This window comes from Arvicola amphibius, chromosome 12 (genome assembly GCF_903992535.2).
Source record: "Arvicola amphibius chromosome 12, mArvAmp1.2, whole genome shotgun sequence".
Classification (NCBI taxonomy): domain Eukaryota; kingdom Metazoa; phylum Chordata; class Mammalia; order Rodentia; family Cricetidae; genus Arvicola; species Arvicola amphibius.
This window is the reverse complement of record NC_052058.2, coordinates 139,002,223-139,026,113: the sequence shown is the minus strand read 5'-3', so window position 1 is coordinate 139,026,113 and position 23,891 is coordinate 139,002,223. Positions and strand designations below refer to the sequence as shown.

Genomic DNA, 23,891 nt, shown 5'->3' with positions numbered 1-23,891 from the left:
TAGAAGGACAATCAGCATTTGCGCATCAGAGATGGCCTTTCTTACAGATCAGCCAGTCTAGAGGACATTAATACCAGCTCCTGTGACTTACAAGGGAGTCTGTCAGGGGCCAGGGAACATAGATAACATATCAGTTAATTCCAATAAAGTTGGGAGGGAGATGATACAGGGAAAGGGTATCCTGAGAGGACTTGGAGAAAGGTTTGAGGGGGAAAAGTGATCCAGGGTACACAGGTGTTAAATCTCCAGCGAATCAACATAATTTTAAATATCATTATGTGTATACAATGGTTGGAAATACAATGTGAAAAAAAAACACTAGTCTGTGACTTAAACAGTTTTGGTAAAAACACAAACAAATGGAGTTTCCAGGCAATGAAATAAAAGCAACTCTGCCAATGCCTATTTGGATTTCTGACTAATGAAACAGTAATTGGGAACCAACGAGAAGTCTGATTAAGGCCTAAATGAGGTGAGTCTAATTATTAGCCTCAAAAATGTTTGAAAACAATTTTCAGAAAAGTTGGCATCCATGGTTGCCAGTGCACTGCCATTCCTCCACATCTGGACAGCCCCTCCTGCCCTTCACGCTGCATTCTCTTTGCTGACTGGTTTAGCTGCTGGGCTCTCTTCTCCAAGGCCAGCTGGAAAGGCTCCTCAACTAGAGAACCAGAAGGGCTCTCAGCAACTGACTCATTTTCTCATTTTCGGGGATGAAGGCTATAGCTGGCTGCTTCTTTCTGCTGCCTCAGCTCTGCCTCTAGTCCTCGCTGCCACGCCTCAGCCTCCCACAGCACTCTCTGGTCAGACAAAAGCTCCAGGAGGAGTCATTGGTCAGGGAGGTTCCAAATTCCCCCAGACACTCCAGGTTCTAGTCATTGCTCCTGGTCACTCTTGAGAACTAGTTGGTAAGACCCTAATTCTATAGACAGCACATACCTTAGCTGCAAGGTGTTGAACAATCAAGCTGAAATTGGGTTAGAAGATTCTTCTATACTGAATGGATCTCATGGTGCCAGATGCTACTATGAGGGTTGATGTGGGGGGTAAAGACATTGGTTTCCTAGTCCAACTCTGAACTCTATGAACTATAATTCCAACCTTCTAGGTAAGATGGACCCAGGGGTGTAATGGTAATGTGACTATTACATGGATAACCAACTGCTCTCTGATTGGATTTGGGGATTGCTCTACAAGATGGAATCCATACCAATAATGTTACTTGGTCCAAAACCCACGGATGAAGAGGTCTAAGATCCTAGGCCGGGGGTATGGGAAACTTAACATGGCTGCTTAGCTGAGCTGACACAACATCAAACCACCTCCTAAGTATATGTATATGTTTATATCCAGAGACAAAGGCCGTTCTCAGCCTTAAACAGAGAATCTGCTCCTTGCAGGGAAGAGAAATAAAGGCAAAGGCCTATAACTCTACAAAACAATAAAAGACAGTTGAGGGCTCAGGCCTAGGCATGACATCTACACTACCCCTTAAGTCTCAGGGACCACTATGGAAGAGAGGGTGGAGAGAAAGTAAGAGCTGGGTGCTGGAGAGAGGGGCTGAAAATACCATCTTCACAGTGGCTATGCATACTGGCACTGGGTCCACAGAAGTCAATTCGTCCTCATAGTCAGCTATGGAGGGGGAAAGGGACCCTGGGGCCCAACCACACACTGCAGATTAATTGGCAATTGGCAGATTTTGTGAAGGGACATATGGCATCAACTGTGTACCCAACAGTGAACCCACCAAGTTCAGGTAATTGGTTGTAAACTCAGGTCCACACAGACAACCCTGATTAAACTCTAGGAGACACCAGCTAAAAGAAACAAATAAGAAGGTGAAAGAAGTTGACCTGAAGGAGCAGGGGAGAGGTGGAAAGGTACGGAAGGGGAGGATGGATGGAGCTCACTATGCACCGAAATGGATAGTGCACAAGCATAAAGTGAAAGAGCAGAATTCACTAACAAAAAAAAACAAAAACAAAAACAAAAAAAGTCTACCAAACAAGCAGTGTAAGAGGCATTTATCTTGGATTTAATTCTGGGTTAAACTCTCAATTTTGAAATTCTCAATTCTCATTAATAATTTTAATAAAATAGGCATCGATTACTAAGTCTTTACTTGGTAGCAGGCAGTTTTCTAAAACTCTCTTGTGTGTAGTATCTCAGGTAAGCCTCTGGTTAACTCTTACTTCTATTTTACAGATGAGAAAATGAAGGCACAGAGAGACGCTCTAACCTGCCCCAAATCACACAGGTAGCTAGTGTGTCACAGGATTTGATTCCGACCTGATTCCCATCCTTGAAATTAGCCACTGCACTGGACCTCTGCTTCCCAGGAACTACTAATTCAAGACCCCTAGTCTACTGAATGCAGCTGGCTTCCTTGGCAAAGACAGCTCCAATGACCACTCTGACCATACCTCCCTGGATGCCAGTCAGGGTTGCTGTCCATCTACTAAGGAAGAGGCATAGAACTGGAGTCTCCAGTTGTTTCTGCATTCTCCTATTGAGAGGAACGAACAGCTTCCAGGCTAGCTCTAAACTAAGGTTATTTCTAGGCTTTTTGTTCCAGGCCCTCTGAGGCTTCCCCATGTTTAGACTTGTTTCTGTCAGTCAACACGTGGGGAATTATGACTGTTCAGGATGGACTGCCATGGGAGGTAGTGCACCAGTGAGCACCTCAAGTCACACCATGGCACTCAGAGGGCAGCTGCGACAACTACAGCACAGAGCACCCCTTTCTCCTAGAGGCCCAGGGTCCGGCCACTGGCTTTCACTGAGTGACCAGAAAAGCTGCTGACCACAAAGAAAAACCCACATTCCTGAGGCAGGATAGAGAGTGATGGCTGGTGCTCACCCGCTGAAGCTCCCTCCGTGACAGTTCCATGTTTTAGATAATTGTTTTAGCTATGTATAAAAACATACGCTGTAACATTTTGTTTTTATAGTAAAGCTATAAAAATGGTCCCATCCCATTGTCTATCCAGCTGAGTTCGGCAGAAATCACTGGAAAGAATGGAAAGAGGAGGGGATGGTGCTGTGACATCACAAGGTAGGATACGGCACTCGTCTACTCACCAGAATGGAAAGATGATGAATCGGCTGATGAAGAAGACAACGGAGAAGATGAGGAAGAGGGCGTTGCAGGTCTGCTTCCATCCAGCATAGGAGAACATCTTAGCAGACTGAAAATGAAACTGTCGTCAGTTAAAGTGCCCGGGGAATGAATTTTTAAAATCATTGAATGAAGACATGTTTGGAAGCAACCTGGGGAAGGTCTGGGTTGTGGATAGGGACATAGATTCAATGAGATTAGCCATAAAGATAACCCTTAGAGGTAGAGGAAAGCCCTGTGCCCCAGTGTTGGAAAATCTCTATAATAGAATGCCAAGATATACAAGGGCCACATCTTTCTAAACACTAGAAGTCAGCACAATGAATCCTAGCATGCATTTTATATCTCCCTGTCTTTGAGAGGGGAGCTGGTCTGGAGAAAGCCTGGACAGGAGCGCAATGTGAGCTTGGCTAGAACGCTGCAGCCAACAGAGCAATAAGGATGCTCTGTGCTCCCCCATGAAACCCAAGGATGACGATGAAGTGGAAGGTGAGGTACAGGTAGGAGTTCCTGGTGTACAGGCCACCCATTTAGGGAGTATGGTAGCTTGGATGGGAGATGTCCCCCATAGGCGCATGTATTTGAAAGCTTGATCATCAGCAAGTGGCATTATTTGGGGATGTTACGGAGCCTTTAGGAGATTTAGCCTTGTTGAAGGAAGTGCAACACTGTGTAGAGGCTTTGGGGGTTTATACCCTTGGTCCACTTTTTGTTCTCTCTCTCTCTCTCTCTCTCTCTTTCTCTCTCTTTCTCTCTCTCTCTCTCTCGTGTTTTCGTGTGTTGAGATGTAATCTCAGTTTCCTGCACCTGCTGCCGTGTCTTCTCAACCATATGGCTCTTGGTCGTGGTCATGGTATTTTATCATGCCAACGGAGACATCACTAACACAAGGGAGCATGACTTAGACTTGGAAGGTTCAGAAATTACATCCTGAACCAGTGTCCTAAGAGTGGGGTTTGGGTAGGAGGCAAGGCCCAGAGTCTTGGAACGACTAGAATGGAGGGCTTAGCTATATTCGAGGGCAGAAGCCAGACAAGACGGGAATTTGGATGTGCGTGCGGGTATCAGAATCTCTGTGTGCCAACTCTGATGGCAAAAATGGTACTGTTGGGCAGAAATACCTTCAACACCTTCTGGCCTGTGTAATGAAGTACCAGATGGTAGCCCCATATCAATGCTAAGTATCAATCAGGATACATAAAAATGTTGGGTTCTGGGTCTGAATTTGGACATGGAGAATAACAGAGGACCAGCACGAGGCCAAGAGAAGGCAACAAACAGGGCAGGTATAAGAAACAATGGTAGGTGTTGAGGCTACCTATCTTGCAGCTTCCAGCTCAGGGAGGGTCTACTCAGGCGAAAGCGGTGCCGGGTCTGAGTTCAGTTTAGCGCGGGAGTGAGAAAGCAAACGTGACGACACTTCAGAGAAACCACTGGTCATATGTCCTTGGGAGAACACCAGAAAGAGGCGCCTGTCCCCAGCACACAGGGCTGTCTCTACCTCCAGCTATTGCTGGAAGGCACTAGCCTTGTGGAGATCATGACTTGTGGATCGAGAATGATTCATGACTAGTAACAACGTGAGGCTGCGCTGATATTTTAACCAAGAAAGGACCTCTAAGTCTGACAGTCATTTTTCCCTGTGTTTTACTCAAGGACTTGGAAAATTTTCAAACAGTAATGACTAAACCTTATAATATACCATAAGGGACTGACATGGCTTCTCATGTTACAGCTGGGGCTAGGAAGCAAAACAATAAGTAATTTGCCCACGTCTCTTAGGGAATTATGTTATGTGTATAAGAAGCAGAGGGAAGGCTGGGAAAACTAAGCATCCAGACCCAGCTTTAACATCTCGTTTTCCCTTAAAAACACAATGGAAGTGTTTTAATGCTGGACACACACCAACGCTGAGCAAATGAGTGTTCAGAAGCAAGACATGCGTGCGTAATTCTTAACTCAGACCTAATGTAGCCTTCCTTTCTACCCAAGGCCACTGGGATGAGATCAGAGAAAGGGGTGCTTGTGGCAGAGGTAGCTGTGTTCAGAAAGCAGTATGATCAGTCCTTCTCCGCTGAGCTGCCTCGAGACACACGTGACAGCCTACCCAGCACTCTAGCTAAAAATACTTCACAGACGCCAGTTGCTCTGACGTGACTTCAACTGACTTCTGGTTACTTCTTAAATAGGGTTGGACCAACTACCTTCTAGTCCATGGGCTAAAGCTAGTCAGACATTAAGAATGGTTTTCATATTTTTAAATGTGCATAAAAACAGAGAAAAAAAGAAAGAATATATGACATAAATCACACAAAGCCCACAAAACAAGATTTCTCTCTGGTCCTTTATCAAAAGCTGGCAGAACTCCCAATCTGGAAGGATGAAATTCTATTAATTTAATCTCTTCCATATCAACCCATATTCAATTTATTAGCACTCCAAGGAGCAACCCGAGTGTAAAGTAGTTTAGCATTGATTTCCTTGGATTTGCTATAAATGAGCACACTAACGTGAGTCAGCCACTGTCCTGGGAAAGGCTGCTGTAGCTACAGCAGGGGATCATTCGAGCACAGCCCCACACCAAGAGGAGCTGATGTGAACAGCGAGGTGGAGGAACAGCCCTGCTATGCCTTTGCTCCTCATAGTTTGTGTGATGTAGAAATAGGAAGGATTCTGTCTCAATGTCCCGCACTTTAAAACACTCTAAGCCCTCTTTATCCCTTAGAAAATGAATACTGTTTTCCAAACATCAGTTGGCATTCCCTAAAGCAAGAGGGACTGATTGGAGGCATTCAACAGGCAGCCAGCCACTGGCTTGAGTAGCAGAGGGAGCTGTCCAACTCTGAGGATCCAGAAAGCAAAAATTTCCAAGTTTTGCCTCTATAAACCCTGACCTGGTTTCTCATGTGAGTATCTCATATCACTCCCCGAGTGGGCAGTGGCATGCAGCTGCCAGGAGCACAGCCCCACAGACCAGCCTCTCACTCACACAGCACGGACTGCAAAACAGACACCAAGAGGCTTCATCCCCAAGGGTCTGGGAGCCCGTACCTTTTTAGATTTGGGGTATTTTCAGGACAGAGGGCCCTGCCAAATCACTCACAGATAATTCTTTCTGTGAGCACTTAGTGAAAAGCACGCCACGGCCCTGTTATTATTTTCTAAATGGCAGCCATTTACCTCCAGCCAAATGTCAGACACATCGTGCACAAGCAATCACGAGGGTCCCACTGCGGATGTAGTTAGCACACCAGGAGAAGCTCATCAGACTAATGGCAAGCCAGGTGGTGGATGACATGCGCAAGGAAATCCTACATAATGAGAGAAAATGGAAGCCATTAAGCAAAAGTGGTTCTTTCCCAGTGACTGGAAGAGAGAATAATAATGGTACCAATAACTTACATCTGTGTGTTTTGACATTTAGCATGATAGGCATATGTGTATATATGTATTGTGGTATATATCATGCATGCATATATGTATATATGTATGTATATATGTATGCATGCACTGAACATTTGTCATTTGACTATAACTTCTGATACTCTTTCCATGGCTCCATACACTATATTCTTAGATTCCGTGAGGTGTTTTTTTTCTTGAAGATATCTGTGGACCACAATGTACCCACTAGTAATGGCTACAGCAGCCTGCAACTCAAAGAGCATTTAATCAAGGCAGCTCCGTTTAACCTAATATTTAGCAGATCTTAACTTCGTTTGTTAAACAAACATTTCTGCATGCTAGAATTTGACGCTGGGTTCGTATATGAAGACCTGAGGCACAATAGTCTTTTGATTCGCTCTGCTGAGAAAAATCCCGTGGCTGCATTGAGGGTCTCACATGACAACTGGCCTAGTGATGCAGTAAGCTAGACAGCCCTTAAATATATCACTTTGTGACATGAAGAATACTTGTGACTCATTTCCCTGCAAATAAAACAAAGCTTGTGTGCTTAAAACAAGATTTTTCATATGGATGGCTAAGGAATTAAGGGGTAGGCAGTCATTCCAAGTTTTTTAAAAAACATTAGAAAGTATTGTATAAAGTGGTTTGCCATCAAAAAGATGCAGTGTGGAGGTAAAGTCCTCACATAACAAGGTTTTCCTGTGTGTGAGGAGACACTGCCCTCCCAGGCAAAGAAAACAGAAAGGAGAACTATCGTCTTATTGATCAGGAATACAGCTTCAAACATAAAGTTTATGTCCTGATAAATGCCTACAGCATTTATCAGGACATAAAAGCATCAGGATAATTTGAATTGGTCTATGCACCATCAAAAGCAAGAATAGCCAATGAGTTGAGCTAACTATAAACAACATCATTTTACAGGTAGAATAAGAGGCAAAGGGATGAAAAAGAAGAAATGGATAAAAGAAGTTTTGTGAACACATCACTTACCTTCCTCTTGATATCAGAGCCGAGGCTAAACAGCAGTGACCAATAAAAACTCATCTCCAAAATGTAGTACCAGTACTGGGACGGCAGCAGAGGCTGAGGAGAAGAGGGACATTCAGTCCTCTAAATGTGACCTCACAGGCACCATGTTTTCATTTTCTGAGACCCATTTATATTCCACAAAATGGCTGGAAGCTGCAAGGACTTCAATTCCCCAGAGGAATCACTGGTGAAATGTCAAGGTGTTTAATTCTTGAAAGACTAGAGAAGCATTCTAACCAAATGAAGTGTTTTGACTAAAAAGTTTTAAAAAATGCTATAGATGTGACTGCCTAATTTTAGCTTAATGTGAGCAATATTAGATACGCAATTGTTTAAGGACGCTAAATTGTCTTCTGAATTAAAGAAAACTAAATTTCTACTGCTAAGATTGTTCTTAGCACTGTTATAGTAGGGAATAACTTGAGACTCTGAGGCAAATTGAGACTTGAGGTGTGTTATTAATAGTGTGATGGACGATTATCAAGTGTACCCATTGAATGTGGCCTTTTAAATATCTGCGGCCTTACATGGTCTCCTCCCACAATGACTGGGGCTTTAATCTAACGGGACAGTAGCCAATGTCACACAAACAGAGCCTTCATGAGCACTGTATAAGAAAGCTGAGCTATCATACCAAAGAGGCCACAAAAAGGCCATTCAAGTGCCAGCTGATAGAATGATGAGTATGACCACCGACTGACTTGGACGTATGAATGATCTCAGCTGAGACCACATGAAAACAGATCTGCTTCCCTTAGCCTAGGCTCAATTGCCAACCCAAATCATGAGTCACCAATGGGGTGGCACTTTATGGCACTAGGCTTGAGGATAGCTGTTATGCATCAGAGGTAACGGTGCTCTCGAGAAGAGCAGAGGGGCTAGCATTGATAGGACGAGGTTATGGGCCTTGTAACGAAGAAGACTTCTTTCTGGGGCTTTCCTGTCCCCTTTCTGGTTGTCTCACTTCATTTCATTTTCATTATCTGCCTTATGTGTATGGATGTTTTGTCTACATGTATGTATGGACCACATGTTTGTCCGGAAGAGGGCACTGATCCCCTGGAACTGGAGACGTGGCTAAGCGGAATACGACCATGTGGGTGACGAGGCTCAAACCTCGTCTTCTTGGAAGAGAATGGCCAGTGCTCTGGACAACTGAGCCCTCTTTTCAGCTGGCTTTCTGATTCTTGTTTGTTCGTTTGTTTGCTTATGCTGAGGCTAACATGCTAAAAATGACTAAGTTTAACCTGTTACTTTGGAAATGGAGTCGGGGGATTACAAATTCCAGGACAACATGGGTATGTGCTGAGTGTAAGGCCAGCCTGAGCTCCCTATAAGAGTCAGACACAAAAAACAAAACCAACCAACCAACCGACAACAAACAAACAAACAAAAAAACACCCCACGCTGAGATCTGGGGCTGATTAACATGGTACTGAAGTCAGGAGAAGCCACGCTAAGGAGTACATACCTGCTTGGGATAGTCACGCCAAACCTCCCAGAGGTCATATGCCCAAGGTTTCTGAAAAAAAGGAGATCCCAGAGAGGAGACACAGCTGTCAGTCAAACACTGGTTTCAGCAGGAAATACAGCTCTTGTGGTGTTGTTCCTGCCACGTACACTCACTCGTGTGTTCCTCTTGCAACAGACTCTCTTGGATTTACTGTTGTAATTCACTTGTGTTTATGTTTTGCACAGACTCTCTTGTGTTTCCTGTTGCACACTCACTTGTGGTTTACTGTTTTACAGACTCTCTTGTGTTTATTGTTGCACAGACCCAAGTGTGTGTTTTCCTGTTGCACAGACTCACTTGGGTTTATTGTTGCACACTTACTATGTTTACTATTACACAGACTCTTGTGTTGACTGTTACACAGACCCACGTGTGTGTTTCCTTCCTGTTGCACACTCGAGTGTTCCCTATTGTACTGACTCTTGTAAAAATCCCGTTCTTCTTCAGTTGCATCTCTCCCCTGTGGGCATTGGTTCACTTTCCTACACAATACTGTGAATCTCACTACTTAGAGTGAATGTGGGGGTTCATACAGGGCTGCCTTGATGAAGGAACTCTTTGAACAAACAAATAATGCTAGCAAAATAATTTCTCGATCAGTTTACTATATCTGTAGCTTGAGTCAGATAGTAGCAAAGGCCTATAATCTCAGCACTTGGGATGCTGAGAGGGGGAGATTACAGGTTTGTAGCTGCCATGGGCTATACAGTGAGTTCTAGCCCAGCCTCAGATACGTATTGAGAACCTGTCTCAAAAAAAAAAAAAAAGACAAAATAAGCAAGCACATACTAAAATAAATAAATAAATGAAAAGTAAAAAGACCTTGAGCGGCTACAGCAATAAAGCATCAGGAGGCCTATTCTGGGCCCTGCTCATGCTCGGCAAGGGTCCGGCCACTGAGCCTGAGAAACACTCTTGACTCTATAGAGACATTTCTTAAAATGTTGAACTCTGGAGTGTTAAGTCCTAAAGAACTGTGGATGAAGTTCCGGGGTGAAAGGCAGTTTACTTTGAGCCATCTGTATGGCTGACCCACTGAATAGAACTTCAGTATTGTTAAAAAAGTTGCAATGTTGTGGGCTCCGAGCCCTAATTTTGATTTATTATTATAATAAATGGCCCCATTAATGGCCATTTATTATCCACCTCTATTTGTGATCTTTATGGCTATTGGGAAAATTATTTGGAATATACAAAGAGACCACTGGCTTCTACCAACCAAAGGTTAAAGTACTGGCTTATGGGCAACCCACCAGATGTACAGCTGTGGATACCCCGCTTTGCTCTCCCTGTTTGTCTGGTGTTTCCACCATGTATTTGAAATGTGTTTTCATGATCATTTGCCCTGGTTCGTGTTACTATAAACCTTCAGGAACCCATGCACACTGGAACATGGCATTTAGGGTACCTGTATCTGTGTTCCTGGTCATGGTCACTTATTACTTGGCTCCAGAACAAACTCTCTCCGCTCTCTCCTCTCCGCTCTCTCTCTCCTCTCATCTCCTCTCTCTCTCTTCTCCTCTCTCTATCTCTCATCCTTTTTGATGTTAGACTTTGCATTGATAGAATTATAGGCAAAAATGTTTTAAACGAAAGGTGAATTCCAAAGAGACGAAATGACAACGTACATCATAAAGAAATGCAACTACCAGCCACAGTTATCATTAAGTAAAATGTAAACCGCCAGCTGCCAAAAGAAAGAAAAAGGCTTCACTCCTCTGCAGCAGTGATTGACCTGTGAGGGGAAGGGGCTCTGGTATGACATGCTTGGAAGAACGTATATCCTAGGTAGAAGTTCACCCTGGCTATCCGTTCATCCTAAGCCCACATGGAAAGACCCTAACAGTGGAAAGAGCAATGCTGTGCACATCATAATACCCGGAGCAATGCTGTGTACAATCATATCACCCGATCCTCAAATTACTCTCCAGGGCCGCGGCTGTAAAAGCACCGTGAGACTCTCTCAAGACCAGACATGTAGAACAGTAACAATATGAGAGCGTCACACACAACGACAACTACTTTATGGCAAAGATGTCTAAACTACACATTGGGAAAAGACAGCCCCATAGTAAATGATACTGAGGAAACAGGACAGCCACATTTAGGGCTTAATATGATTTATATTTCTCACCCTATACCAAAAGTCAACACAAAATTATCAACGATATTAATGTGAAACCCCAAACTTTAAGACCCTTAGAGGTAAATGTATATAAAAAAACTTCAAGATATAAACATAGGCAAGGACTTTCTTGATGTGACTTGAATATATCAGGCCACTAATAGAAAATGAGAATTGATAAATGAGACAATGTGAAATTAAAGAGTTTCTGTACAGAGAGAAACAATTACTTGGGGAGAGACAGCTGAGGGAATGCCACTACACACCAGACAGATGACATAAATAATTATAAAATAAACATAATAAAAGAAAGAAAGATAGAATAAAGGAAAGGAAAAGAAATCCCCTCCCACGAATCAGGTATCCAAATCCAGAAAGCTATCGGTTGTGCTCTGACTCATGGGAGAGAATTCACTCCCGGCTCTATAAATCTAATCAAAGGCCTAAGGCTGGGAGGAGCAGCATAGGCCCTAGGGAGAATCTACTACTGTTGCTTTACTGACGGACAGGTTATAAATGCCCCTCCAAAATTTATGTTTACACCCATAGTTTTAATGTTGTTCTCAGGATTGGCAAGAAAACTTCCTTTTTGCAGTGACCAGCAGTTAATACCAGCCACTAAGTGACTGCTGGTGTGTTTCTCAGCCCTAACTGCAACATCTGTATCAACCCCTGCCACAAGGCTCAGTGGGCACTGCTTGCAGAGGAGGCTGAAAGATGATAAGATCCACAGGTCAGGGGGGAGTGCTGGGAAATACTGTCTTCTTGCTTAGACATAGCCGCTGTACACATTAACTCATAGCAGCACGACACTAGCGCAAGATCGAGCTGGCCAGCATTACTGCATGGATGGAGGAGAGGCCCGTGAGCCCCGCCCCCAGCAGAAGAGCCCTGTTTGCAGATGAATGCTTCTGGAGAAGTATCGCTCATCTTCAGAGCATCACTTACCAAGCTCGGGTGCGCCCACACACCAGCGGGCAGTGCTCATTGCGCTCAGAGGCTCGGTGCAATAAAGACGAGGACATAAAGGTGGGAAGACGGGAGGGAGAGTGTGTGGAAGGAAGAGTTGATGGTGAGTATGATCAAATACTTTATATGTGTGCATGAAATTCTGAGTGACATGCACTAGATGGATTCTCACACCCCTGCTCTTACATATTAAGACGCACACATGGGAGAAAGTCTTGAGACTTTCTAACCTCAGATCCTAGAAAGGAGAAACACCAGTTAAAGTCATGCTCATGGCTCAGGCCAAGCACATACATGTCTGTATAGGCCCTGGGTCCACCTTAGAGTGTGGGGGTCTCGTCCTTCCAGAAGAAGGGAGTGGAAACAAGGACAGTTAAGAGAACAATCTTTTCTCCACATTTAAAAAGAACTTTCTGAATAAAACAAACGTTTCCTTATGTTATTTAACAGCGTACACTGATGAAAATGGAGTTCAAACCTTGGGGTTTCTCAGCAGTCATTCACTGTACATTCTGCACTAACTCTGGGGATTGGACTTCTTGTAAGATTGCATGTTTTCAGTTAGTTTTGAAACCATTCAAAATAACCAAACTTGCTTTCGTTGGGAAAAAATAACAAGCTGGAAAGACCCTATTGGAAAGTGAAGAACGCAACTGGACCCTTCCTCCCTTCAAATGCCAGTGTGCTCTCAGCCATGATCACAACACCCTTGGTTATGACAGCATCACACAAGATGCCCATCTTCCTCCTTACCAAGATTCCTGGAATTTCTTCATCCTGCAAGGCCTGTCTTGATTCCGCCGACTCCTAAACCATCTCTCGACCTGGCGCTCTGTTAAGTTACACTTTTTTGCCAGTCCATAAACATCAGTCTGAAAAAAAGATGAAAAGAATAAACAAATGATAGACAGTAGAGGGTCAGCAAGGCATTTCAGCAGGGATGGGCCGGACAACGGTGGCAGAAGGAAAAGCCTCCACGGGCATGCTCCTCCTGGTACATGAGTGCACACTAGTGTGTGCACAAACGAACACACACCACACACAACTGTAAGAACTAAGGCAAAGAACCACCAGATGTCAAGCAGTCGAGGGACAGTGAGACTAAGCGGCAAAAGCTTGTAGACCAGAGCAGACGGGCACAAGACACGATCCAGGGAATTTATTTCTGTCGCTTATGAAACCACATTCATGTACACAGATCCCCAGCCAAGGCAAAGCAGACAGAAACAGAAAATATGAGGATTCTAGCTTGCTGAGTACTAAGACCAACCAGCTAGACATTAGTAACAATCCATATGTTTGACCTGTATATATGAGCTCACTAAATTCATTTAGGGCCTCCTAGGTACCAGGTAGAGTAGTAGAGTTTAAAAATGTTAACCATCAAACATGATTTCCTACAGAGACACAGAAGTTTGCCTGAGAGTTTCTAGGACTTGTGCAAGATGTGAAAATAGTAGCCACATGCCAACAAGACCTGGGCTAGTGGGCTTCCTGCTACTTCACTCCGTCCTTTTGGGTAGTCACAGAAGATGAGCCAAGAAAACCCCAGCAGGTGTTGGTTATCTGCTTTCATGATCAACCTGATACACAGCTTATTTCAAAATAATCCAAAACTATTTCCAGCCATTTAAAATAATGATTATAAGTATAATAATATGATTGCTTCTCTTCTGGGAAGCAGAAATTTTACAGGCTATGACTTAAAATAGGAAACAGCAAGAGGATAAATTACTGCCCAAAGGTGACAAATTCCAAAGTCTGCTAGAGCCAGAAGGAAACAAGAATGGCCAAAAGGGCCAGGTCCATTTTGCAGTGAGATTTTAACAGGTATGTTCTGTCCATTAGATCCACAGTAACTAATGCTCTCTGCTTTCACAAGGAACATGCTCTATAACTAATGTTTTGAAATGGCCTTGATCTCTTGAGCATTCATTTTCTAATATAAGAAATTTCCTCTTAATTCTGTTATAAAAAATGAAACAAAAAATCAAACTGCCTAAAGCTGTCAGCTTTCCAGTACAAGACACAGCTGCAGCTGATGGACAGGAAAAACACGCCCAGCAGATCCCACCCCAAAGGACCAGCTAAAGACCAAGCTGTATTTCCAGTGAGGAAATACAGTCCTAGAAATTTCAATATGAACTACCTTTTATATTATTAATCAGAGCTTTACAGTAAATTTAAGCTAACTGCAAATGAGCACTCTGGGGACCAAACAAAGCCTGCTTGTGGGCCAGACAGCTGCTCACCCAGCAGGTCAGGACCAGCCAGATGGCCTCTGCTATATCATCTTGTAAGGACCACAAAATCTGTAGAGATCATACTACAGCACACAGTCGCCAGAAGCCACAAGCTTAACACTGGCAGAAGAGTGAACAGAGACAAGAGAGAACACAACACACCAGTATTACTGTTTCCCCACAACGTAGCCCCTTTAACAGCCTTTTATAGGTCAGGGATTCTGCTTCTGTTGGTTATTTTGTTTTGTTTCTTGAGAAGACTGAAGAGACAGCTGCTCATTGATATCTACCTCTACCCGCATGATAATGAATGCACAGGAGGGAGGCATTCCGTTTGTCCATGTGGTCCATGCTGCCCTTCCAGGCTGGGCTTCTGCTGTCCACAGCAAAAGTTTCACACCCCATGTCAGACAGATGGCAGGATGACACTCCAACACAGGAGGCAAACCAGGTGCATACTCTCTGGATAGAGGAAAAGGGTATTCCAGCGATCCAGGCAACAGAAGGTGGTGGCGAAGACAGGAAGCTGAAAACCAAAGACCTGACCCTGCTGCCCTACTCAGGGAGCCTTGAGCACTGCACTCTGCCCTGTGAAAAATGGCATTGTATAAAAGCATCTGCCACCTTCCTCAAAGGAAGGGATCATGGGATGAGCATGTGCTATACAATAGCCCAGCACTGCCAATGCTGGAAACCTCGATTCCACAACAGAAAAATGACTGGTGGGCTGAAAACCATGTATTAAATTAAAAAAATACATACTTCCTTACTTCTAAAATAACCTAAAAGCTTATTGATTCCCAAACAGTTGTAATTCAATGCTGATGCTACATCCATCTTCTGTCAGCGGTCTATTCTGAGTAGCCAGCAAACTATATTCCATGTTCTTACAAGGGAAGCACACTGGGTCTCACTTTATCACTTAAATATTTACTCAACCACTCACCCCCCCAACACTCAAAGAACCACTCCTTAGTGGTAAACCAAGCACAATTTTAGGGGTTAGAGATTCAGCGGTGAGCAAAGCAATCAAGGCATTGTCTTCTTTCTGGAACTTTCCCAGGTCTTACACCAATCACACCAGCTTGGTACATGCATCTAGAAGATAGCGCCCACATGTGGCTGGAAAGTGGAGGCGTCTAGCAGAAAGCCCACCTTGATAATATTGGCCCCCCTATACTTAGATATTTCTTCTGAGAGAGGAGCCTTGCGCACACAAGCTTCAAGACATGTTCTAGTAACAACACAAAGCTAGCAGCTGAAATGCAGATAAGAGTTCAGCTTGCTACAGGATGGAAGCAAGCACAATCAAGAAGGAAGCGTTAGTCTCTGGAGACAGCTATGTTGAGAAGGCATCTTTAAAAATAGTTCATACAACTCTGTGTGTGACAGACCCAAAACTGACGGCACAAACTTCACATTCTTATCTTGACCTTTACTTCTGTGGGCCAAGCATCATACAAGAAAGGTGAATCAGGAGCCCAAGACGGATGCTGTATACACTGCACATAACTCACTGCGGCTTCAGGGCTGCATGTGTCTCAAGAAAGCTATGAATGGGCCCTACATATTTGGTCACATCACAGGCTAGACAACCCTTGGCCACTCTGAAATGCTGCTGTTTTTATTGGTACAATGGACAGCTGGAGAAGCAGCCTCGGGTTTAGGTGCCCAACTGTTGGAATAAACCCAGGTGTCTCTTACAGGAGAGCCTGCTCTGTCACCTGGGATTACCAGATGATTGTGTGGTTACACTCGTATCTTGATCATATAAAACCATTTTTAGTTCATTCAGAAACTTGCTTTCAACTTCAGGCTAGAAAGGAAGAAAAAGCTATCAGTACAGTGCCGACCAAAGCCCAGCACAGTCTCAGGACGGCTTGTTTCCACATCTGTATCAGTAGCCAGGCACGGCTCTGCCTTCCTGAGTCACAGTCTATCTTCCTAAGTTCTGGGACCTTTAGGAACGGATGTTTTTCCTGGTATCGGGATCTACTACACAGATTCATGTCTTTTTGTGAGCCAGGAGCCCTGAGAATCAAGAACCTTTCCCATCGTCTCCGTGGTTTAGTAGACTGAAGTCTCAGCAATACTGTGTGGGGTGATGTATACGCCTTTTCTCGCACTTGATAGACATGCCTGGGTTATATGCATGCTGAGCAGGACCTCCCATGCTCTGGACACATGACGAAGTTCCTGGGAGTTGAAAGAGCACTGGGGAGTAGGGCCTGTTACGGGCTGGGCTCCTCCTGCTCCTGGTACGGCTGCTTATTAGCTGCAGGGCAGCTGCTTCCTTTTGCTGGACCTTCATTTCCTCAGCTCAGCATGAACATCACCTTCTCTGGTTCTCTCCCAACTTCCTTTAACTGTCACATAGCCATTTCTTTCCACAGCGAGCGATCCTTCAATTAATTTTAAACTTCTTACTCTTCAGAGACGTCAAGATACTTGCAGGTAAAAGAGCTTTGCCAGGTGATTATAATGACCTCAATTTACTGCCTGCAGCCCAAGGTGGGAGGATAGAGCTGGCTCCAAAGTTGTCCTCTGACCTACACATGCACACCATGGCATAAGTGTGCGCACACACACACACACACACACACACACACACACACACACAAAACACACACATACACACAGATATGCCCTTTCCAATGGCTTGAAGAGTCCCAATTTTTCACATATCACCAGTGGAAACCAAAGGATTTAAATGGATGACCATGGTTACTTAGGGCACAAGGAGACAGAAAACAGGCAGCTGCAGGTTGTCAGATTGTCCTTGTTGATAAAAGCAGCCACTACTACACTCTAGGCTTCCTGTTGAACATCAGCAAAACCTCCCTGGTGCAAGGACTCCACCAGCAATGACATCCCTAGCTGATAAGCGAACCTGATTCATCAAATGAAGTTTAAATGGCTCAAAACATCCCCCCTAAAAGGGTTGATAGCACACAGTCTTGATTTTTAAAAATGATAGGTGGTAGGTTGTCTTTATTTACTCAGAGTATGTGGCTTTGGAGAAAAGCCTGTTTTGCCTGCCATTTATCTATGCAATATAATAAAACTGGGTGCCTGGCCATGACTTTATAACTAAGAAATAATTGTTCTGCGACACATAAACTTGCACCACCCAATTATACTTTGTATTGTGAAATAATTGCGATGCTCTTGAAAATTCTATTTCTGGAGAGAAAATCGGGGCATCTGCATGTTTTCTGGGTATGTTGAGGCCTTGGATAAAACAGGGGCAAGTGTGAAAAGTGACGTCATGGAGACTTCAGGATGTTTTTGATATAGCCACAATCATCAAAATTATCAGGTGTGGCTTTTTTCTATGAAAATGTTTAAAATCTAACATTAAATTGAGATTGTGAGGTTGGGATGTAAAATTAATTAATTAAAATGAAATTGTGATATTATGACTTATTTATTTATTCGTGATTTAAGCCAGGGTCTCACTGTGTATCTCAGGCTGTCCCTGGAGTTACTACACAGCCCATGCCAGGGCCAAACTCATGGTGATGCTTCTGCCTCAGGCTCTGCAGTCCTGATTACAAGTGTAAGCCACAGCACCTAGCTTAAATTGCTATTTTTATATAAACCATGGTGTTGACTGCTAAGGTGTGATACTACAGCTGAAAGCAAAAACTTAATACTATTAATGTCTGATTTTATAATACATATTTAGATTTTCTAACATTTGAGGTGTTACAGAATCTGTCAATAGTAATGAATCAATGAATCAAATCCTCTGATGGTTAAGTCAAGATGATTAGCCCATTAAGAAATCAGGTCCTTAAGTCTACAAGCAAAAGAATTTTTACTTACATACATGTGGCATGGTTGACTTGTGGAAAGCTTGAAAAAATTCTCTAAGATGGCATTTGGGCTTAATTTTATGCACTGCCTTTTGATGCCAAATGCATTTGCTAGAGGTGTGGCAACGAACCTACAAAATATGAGACAAGGTTTAAGAAGTTAAGAAGCCCATGACCGCACCAGAAAACCCAGGCTGTTCCTTCAGGTGGTCCAGGGAAAGTTCAGGCATTTGCTTGCACTGTTCTAGTTTGGACATGGAATGTACACAGTGGTCCCATGAAAAGCTTAGTCCATAGGGTGTGCTATTAGGAGCTGGTGTGTAAACCATCAAGAGACAGAGGCCTGGTTGGGAAGGCCTGAAGGCACTGGGTCTTCCAAGGGGATCGTAGGACCTCAGACTCTCCATTTGGCTTCTTCCTCCGGAGATAAGCAGTCCACTCCACCATAGTTCCTGCTATGCTATGATGCCTCACCAGAGTCACTAAGCACTAAGGTTACCCACATCAAGCTGGATACAAGTTTGCTTTATAAAATTAATTGCTTTCGGTATTTTGTTACAGCAATGGAAATCTGACTAATACACATGGTCCATGGATCTACATACAGTCAATCTCTGCTCAAATATTCCAAGGAGAAAGCTGGGCAATGGTGCTTATGACTAGAACCTAGCACTTGGAGGGTGAAGGAGAAAGATAACAGTGAGTTTAGAAGGCCACCCTGTTCTACACAATGAGTTATAGTGTAGCAAAAGACAAACCATAAAATGATAATAAAACATCTAAGTTCAAAGAGAGCCAGTTTTTCAGACCTATGCACAAGCAAAACTTTAGAACACACAATGCAATATTCATTTCATTGTGAATCTGATACATATATTGCAAGACTGAGGACTAGGATGAACTATTGTATTTAGAACTTCACTTTATGACCACCAAGGACTAAATTTAGTGTTCACCTGCTTTCTAATAATTGAAAATTTTGCTTTCCAAAGTAGTTTACCTTTTCACATTCCTGTTAATAGCATGTCATGTCTCCAGTTACCTCAAATCCCCCAGGAGCTTGGTTTTATCGACTGGCAGAAATCATACTGGGTGCTAGCTGCTTCTATTCATTTATAATAGATTGTTATGTACTCCTACTTCTGCTCCAACTTGAGTTTCATCATCATCTTATTTTTCTAATTTCTTAAAGGTGGGAAAATGTATTAATCCATCATTTTAAATAGAAGGTCTTGAAGCTGAAAACTCCTTCCAGTCCACTACTTCCACATTCCAGCAAGTTCTAGTACAGTATGCTCTTTTCATCCAGGTAAAAATATGTCTAGTTTACCCTTGTGATCCCTTCTTACATATGGGTATTAAGAAGTGTGTTGTAGCTTGGCTTGCCAAGGACAAGATTAAACAGAACCTTCTGGATATTTAACAGATTATTCAATTAAGTATAAATATAAAAACTACGTGTACATTGGCTAATTGAGGCTAGTAAAAATAGTTAATCCAAATGCAGTGTTAATATTAAGATTCATCATTTGCTACTGAATGCAGCTAGGATCACATGTACATTTATAATGGAGATTCAACATATGAGCCTTCAGAAGCTGTGCTTAGATTATAGCCTTAAAAAATTTGCCTGAAGCAACCTCCACAAGAGCAGCTACAAGAGAGCGACCTCTGAGGGAGCAGGCCTGAACCCAGAGGCTTCTGCAGGACCATGTGTGGGCAAGGCAGGGACCTTCCGAGGGAGCAAGCCTTGAGCCAGAGACCCCCTGTGGGGTCTGGGCCCAAGCCAGGGACCTCTGCAGGAACAGGCCTAAGCCAGTGACCTCCACCAGAGCAGGCCTGAGCCACCAACCTCTGCCAGAACAGGCCCGAGGCTGCTACTTTGGATATCAGTATGGTAATTTCTCAGAAAATTAGGAAACAACCTTCCTCAAGACCCAGCAATACCACTTTTTGGTAATTATCAAAGGATGCTCAACGTGCCACAAGGACATGTGCTCAACTATGTTCATATCAGCATTGTTTGTCATAGCCAGAACCTGGAAACAACCTAATGTCCCTCAGCTGAAGAATGGATAAGGAAAATGAGGTACATTTACACAATAGAGTACTACACAATAGAAAAAAAAAGACACCTTGAAATTTGCAGGCAAATGGATGGATCTGGAAAACATTATATTGAGTGTGAGGTAACTCAGACACAGAAAGACAAATATCATATGTACTCACTCATAAGTGACTTTTAGACATAAAGCAAAGAAAAATCAGCCTATAGTTTCACAACCCCAGAGAACCTAGACAAGAAAGAGGACCCTAAGAGAGACATAGATATAATCTGCATGGGAAGTAGAAAAAAGGCAAGATCTCCTACGTAAATTGGGAGAATAGGGACCGTGGAGAGGGCAGAAGGGGAGGAGAGAGGGAGAGAGGGGAGTGGAGAAAAATATATAGCTCAATAAAAACAATAAAAAAGAAGTATGTTGTTATTTTCACTTATTCGCTAATCTCCCCGTGTCTTTCTGGTACTAGTTTCTAGCTTCCCTCCCTCCCTATGTATGGTTGCCACCCCTTCATGTTCACGGAAATTTGTTGTTTGGGGCCTGGTACATGCTATGCTGTGGGAGTGCCCTCTGTGCACAGAGAAGAGCGTGGACCTGCTGTGTGGAGGGAGTGTTTCTAGAGATGCTTGCTAAGTCTGGTGGTCTATATTAAAACCTATTTTCTTTCCAAACTCCTGCCTAGAACGCCCTCAGCTATTGGGGTTGGGATAAGATAGAGAACCTGCTAGCACGCAAGAGGCCCTAGGTGCAATAACAGCACTGAAAAAAACAAAAAAGCCACCACCATATTCTCAGGGAAATACCCCTAAAAAATACCTGGCGTAAACTATGAGGAAGGGTCTAATACAACAGCAGCATTACAGCTTGTATTTCCTACAGTCAGGTGATGACAGCTCTCTACAATAATGTTTTGAAAGACTTCAACTCTCCTTTCAGTGGAAAGGACAAAACTGCAAGGGTTCACTCTACATGCACTGTGCATGTGAGCTTTTGTTTGTTTCTTGTTTTGGTTCTGAGTCTCAGCTGTGTATCCCTGTCTCATCTGGAACTAGCTATGTAGACCAGGCTGGCCTTAAACTTACAGAGATCCTCCTACCTCTGCCCCCCAAGTACTGTGATTAAAGCAGTGAACCCTGACACCTGCCTGAGCTCGTAGCTGTTTCTCTGACATGGCAGAGATAGAAAGAGCAGCTAAAATTCAACAGATCTCACTGTTCTTGCCAGGACTCAACTGTTTTTCTTAGACGATACTCCCTGTGTTGTCACGAATCTTTGTAAAATCATCAAAGTGTTGACTCTGAATATTTTTGCTAATCTTTTGGCTGGATTTATGCAGAAAAGAATTCAGAGTCCCTTACTTCTGACATTTTTGTTAACTTTCTGTGTGCACTAGTATGTGCATATGTATGTATGTGTGTACGCATGTATGCGTGTAGGTTCATGTGGGTGCACAAAGTGTGTCTGAGTGTACACGCACACAACTGTGGAAGCTAGAGGAAGTATCTCAGGTGGCTTCTCAGGAGCCATCCACCTTGTTTTCTGAGACAGGTTCTCCTCATTGTTTGTGGCTCACTGATTATGCTAGGTTGGCTGCAGCAAGTCCCAGGAGTCTGCCAGTCTTTGCCTTCTCAGCTCTTCTCCAGCACTTCTCAGTGCCACCTTACTATCACGGTGTGACATTTTTATGACTGAACTCAGGTCCCCATGCCAAAGCAAAACTATTATACTCACTGGCCTATCTCCCCACTGTCCTCACTGTGGTTTTTAATGATTGGTGATACTGATTAACTTCTCATGTGCTTACTTTTATTGGTATATTTTTTGACTCAAATCTTTGGCCTATTTAAAAATCCACTTATTTATTTACTAATGATTTACAGTTTATCTCATACCCTGAATTTAAATTCTTCATAAGATACATCCACATTTTCTCCCAGTCTCTTGCTTATCCGTTAATTTGATTTATGTCTTTAAAAATAATTATGGATTTTTCTACATATAAAAGTTTGATTTTTCAAATATATAACTCAATGACTTTCCATTTTTCCTCAACCTTACCCAAATAATTATTAACTTATTTTCCAACTTTATATCTTAACCTTTACAGGATATTTGCTAAGTGGAACTGGGGTAATACATAATTACTCAGACCCAGCTTCTTTCACCGAGCATGCTCTAAGGTCTATTTATGTTGGCAGCCTGTGACAGGACGTCTGCTTCCATTCTCTTGCTGAGTGACAGCCCACAGTGTAGGCACACACAGTATCATTTAAAAGCAAACATTTTAAATCTTTCCCAAGGGGAATGAAAGCACATGTTCAGCCATGGTCCCCGCACTCGGGTTAGTGGTTTTCAATCCACAATGCCCTAACACCGCAAACAGCACATATTCCCATCAACTGGTTCAAATATAAATATCGTATGATGTATAAGTATGTTCAAAGACTACTTAGGAATAGGGAAAACCTTAATACCTTGATTCATATGCATTATACATGGAAAAAAATCTCAAACATTAGTTAAATAAAATAATTCACAGAAAATGTTACGTCTATACTTCCAATTATAAATAAGTCTAGCAAATATGAAGTGGAGATTATAGAGGACAGAGACTGCGAGAACAGCAAGTGGGAAAGAATAAACTGAACGGCCAGGTTGATAGACATTTACATCACTGTCCTGGTGATGGAAGCGTGACGATTTGCATCCAACTTTTAAAAACTGTATGAAATTAAAACCTCAATAAAGCCGAGCTTTCAAAATGCTAGTGGTGTGAAGCAGGTATGTGATTCCTGCTGCAGTTCCCAGCCGCCTGGAAGGGCAGAGGTGCGGTGGATCGCTGGAGCTGAGTGTTCAACGCCCAGCTGGGCAACAGAGAGACCCTGCCTCAAAGGATAGCTAACAGATAAAAGACAGATTCAAATGGAGGGGAGGAAATGGCTCACTGGATAAAGCACGTGCTGTGCCAAGTACGAGACCCAAGCCTGGGTCCTCAGAGCCCACGTAATGCCAAGTGAGCATGGTGCCTGCCTGCCTGCAAGTCCAGTGCTCAGGAGACTGAGAATTACCATGAGCAAAGGCAAGTGAGGAGGAAAGCATTTGTTTTAGCTTACAGGTTACGCCTATCGCTGATGGATGTCAGGGGTGGAGCTCAAAGAGGATCTTGAAGCAAAGAGGCATGCTGTTTGCTGGCTCCCTCCCAGACTGGTGCTTAGCTAGTTTTCCTGTATTACCCAGTACCACCTGCCCACATAACTATCAAGAAAATGCCCCAGACATTCCCACAGGCCATCCCCAAAGCAAGTTAGATAGATAGACTAGTAGCATATTCAAGCTCTGGGTTCAGATGGAGAGACTCTGCCTCAACTAATAAGGTTAAAATCAATTGAGGAAGATTGCTATCAGTCTCAGGCCTCCACAGATGAGTGCACATATCTGCACACGCACATGCATCCACACACATACACTGTGCATCACACACAAACATAGCAATATAAGGAGTTCAGTGGGGCTCAGTTAGTAGAAGGGCTTGCCCAGTAGCATGTCTCTAATATCAGCTCTCGGGAGGCAGAAATAGGAGGGTCATAAGTTTAAGTCATCTT

The 23,891-nt window shown here is 43.3% G+C and overlaps 1 protein-coding gene across 1 annotated transcript in view; it reads right to left on the bottom strand.

The window, feature by feature from the left end:
- Window positions 1-23,891, bottom strand: part of Cers3 (ceramide synthase 3) — a 97,973-nt gene that overhangs the window by 32,481 nt on the left and 41,601 nt on the right. The window contains 10 exon segments of the mRNA XM_038314047.1: window positions 3,085-3,191; window positions 6,302-6,337; window positions 6,339-6,398; window positions 6,400-6,432; window positions 7,523-7,615; window positions 9,033-9,083; window positions 10,703-10,720; window positions 10,722-10,761; window positions 12,922-13,040; window positions 18,240-18,360. Coding sequence (XP_038169975.1) covers window positions 3,085-3,191; window positions 6,302-6,337; window positions 6,339-6,398; window positions 6,400-6,432; window positions 7,523-7,615; window positions 9,033-9,083; window positions 10,703-10,720; window positions 10,722-10,761; window positions 12,922-13,040; window positions 18,240-18,360 — 678 coding nt within the window.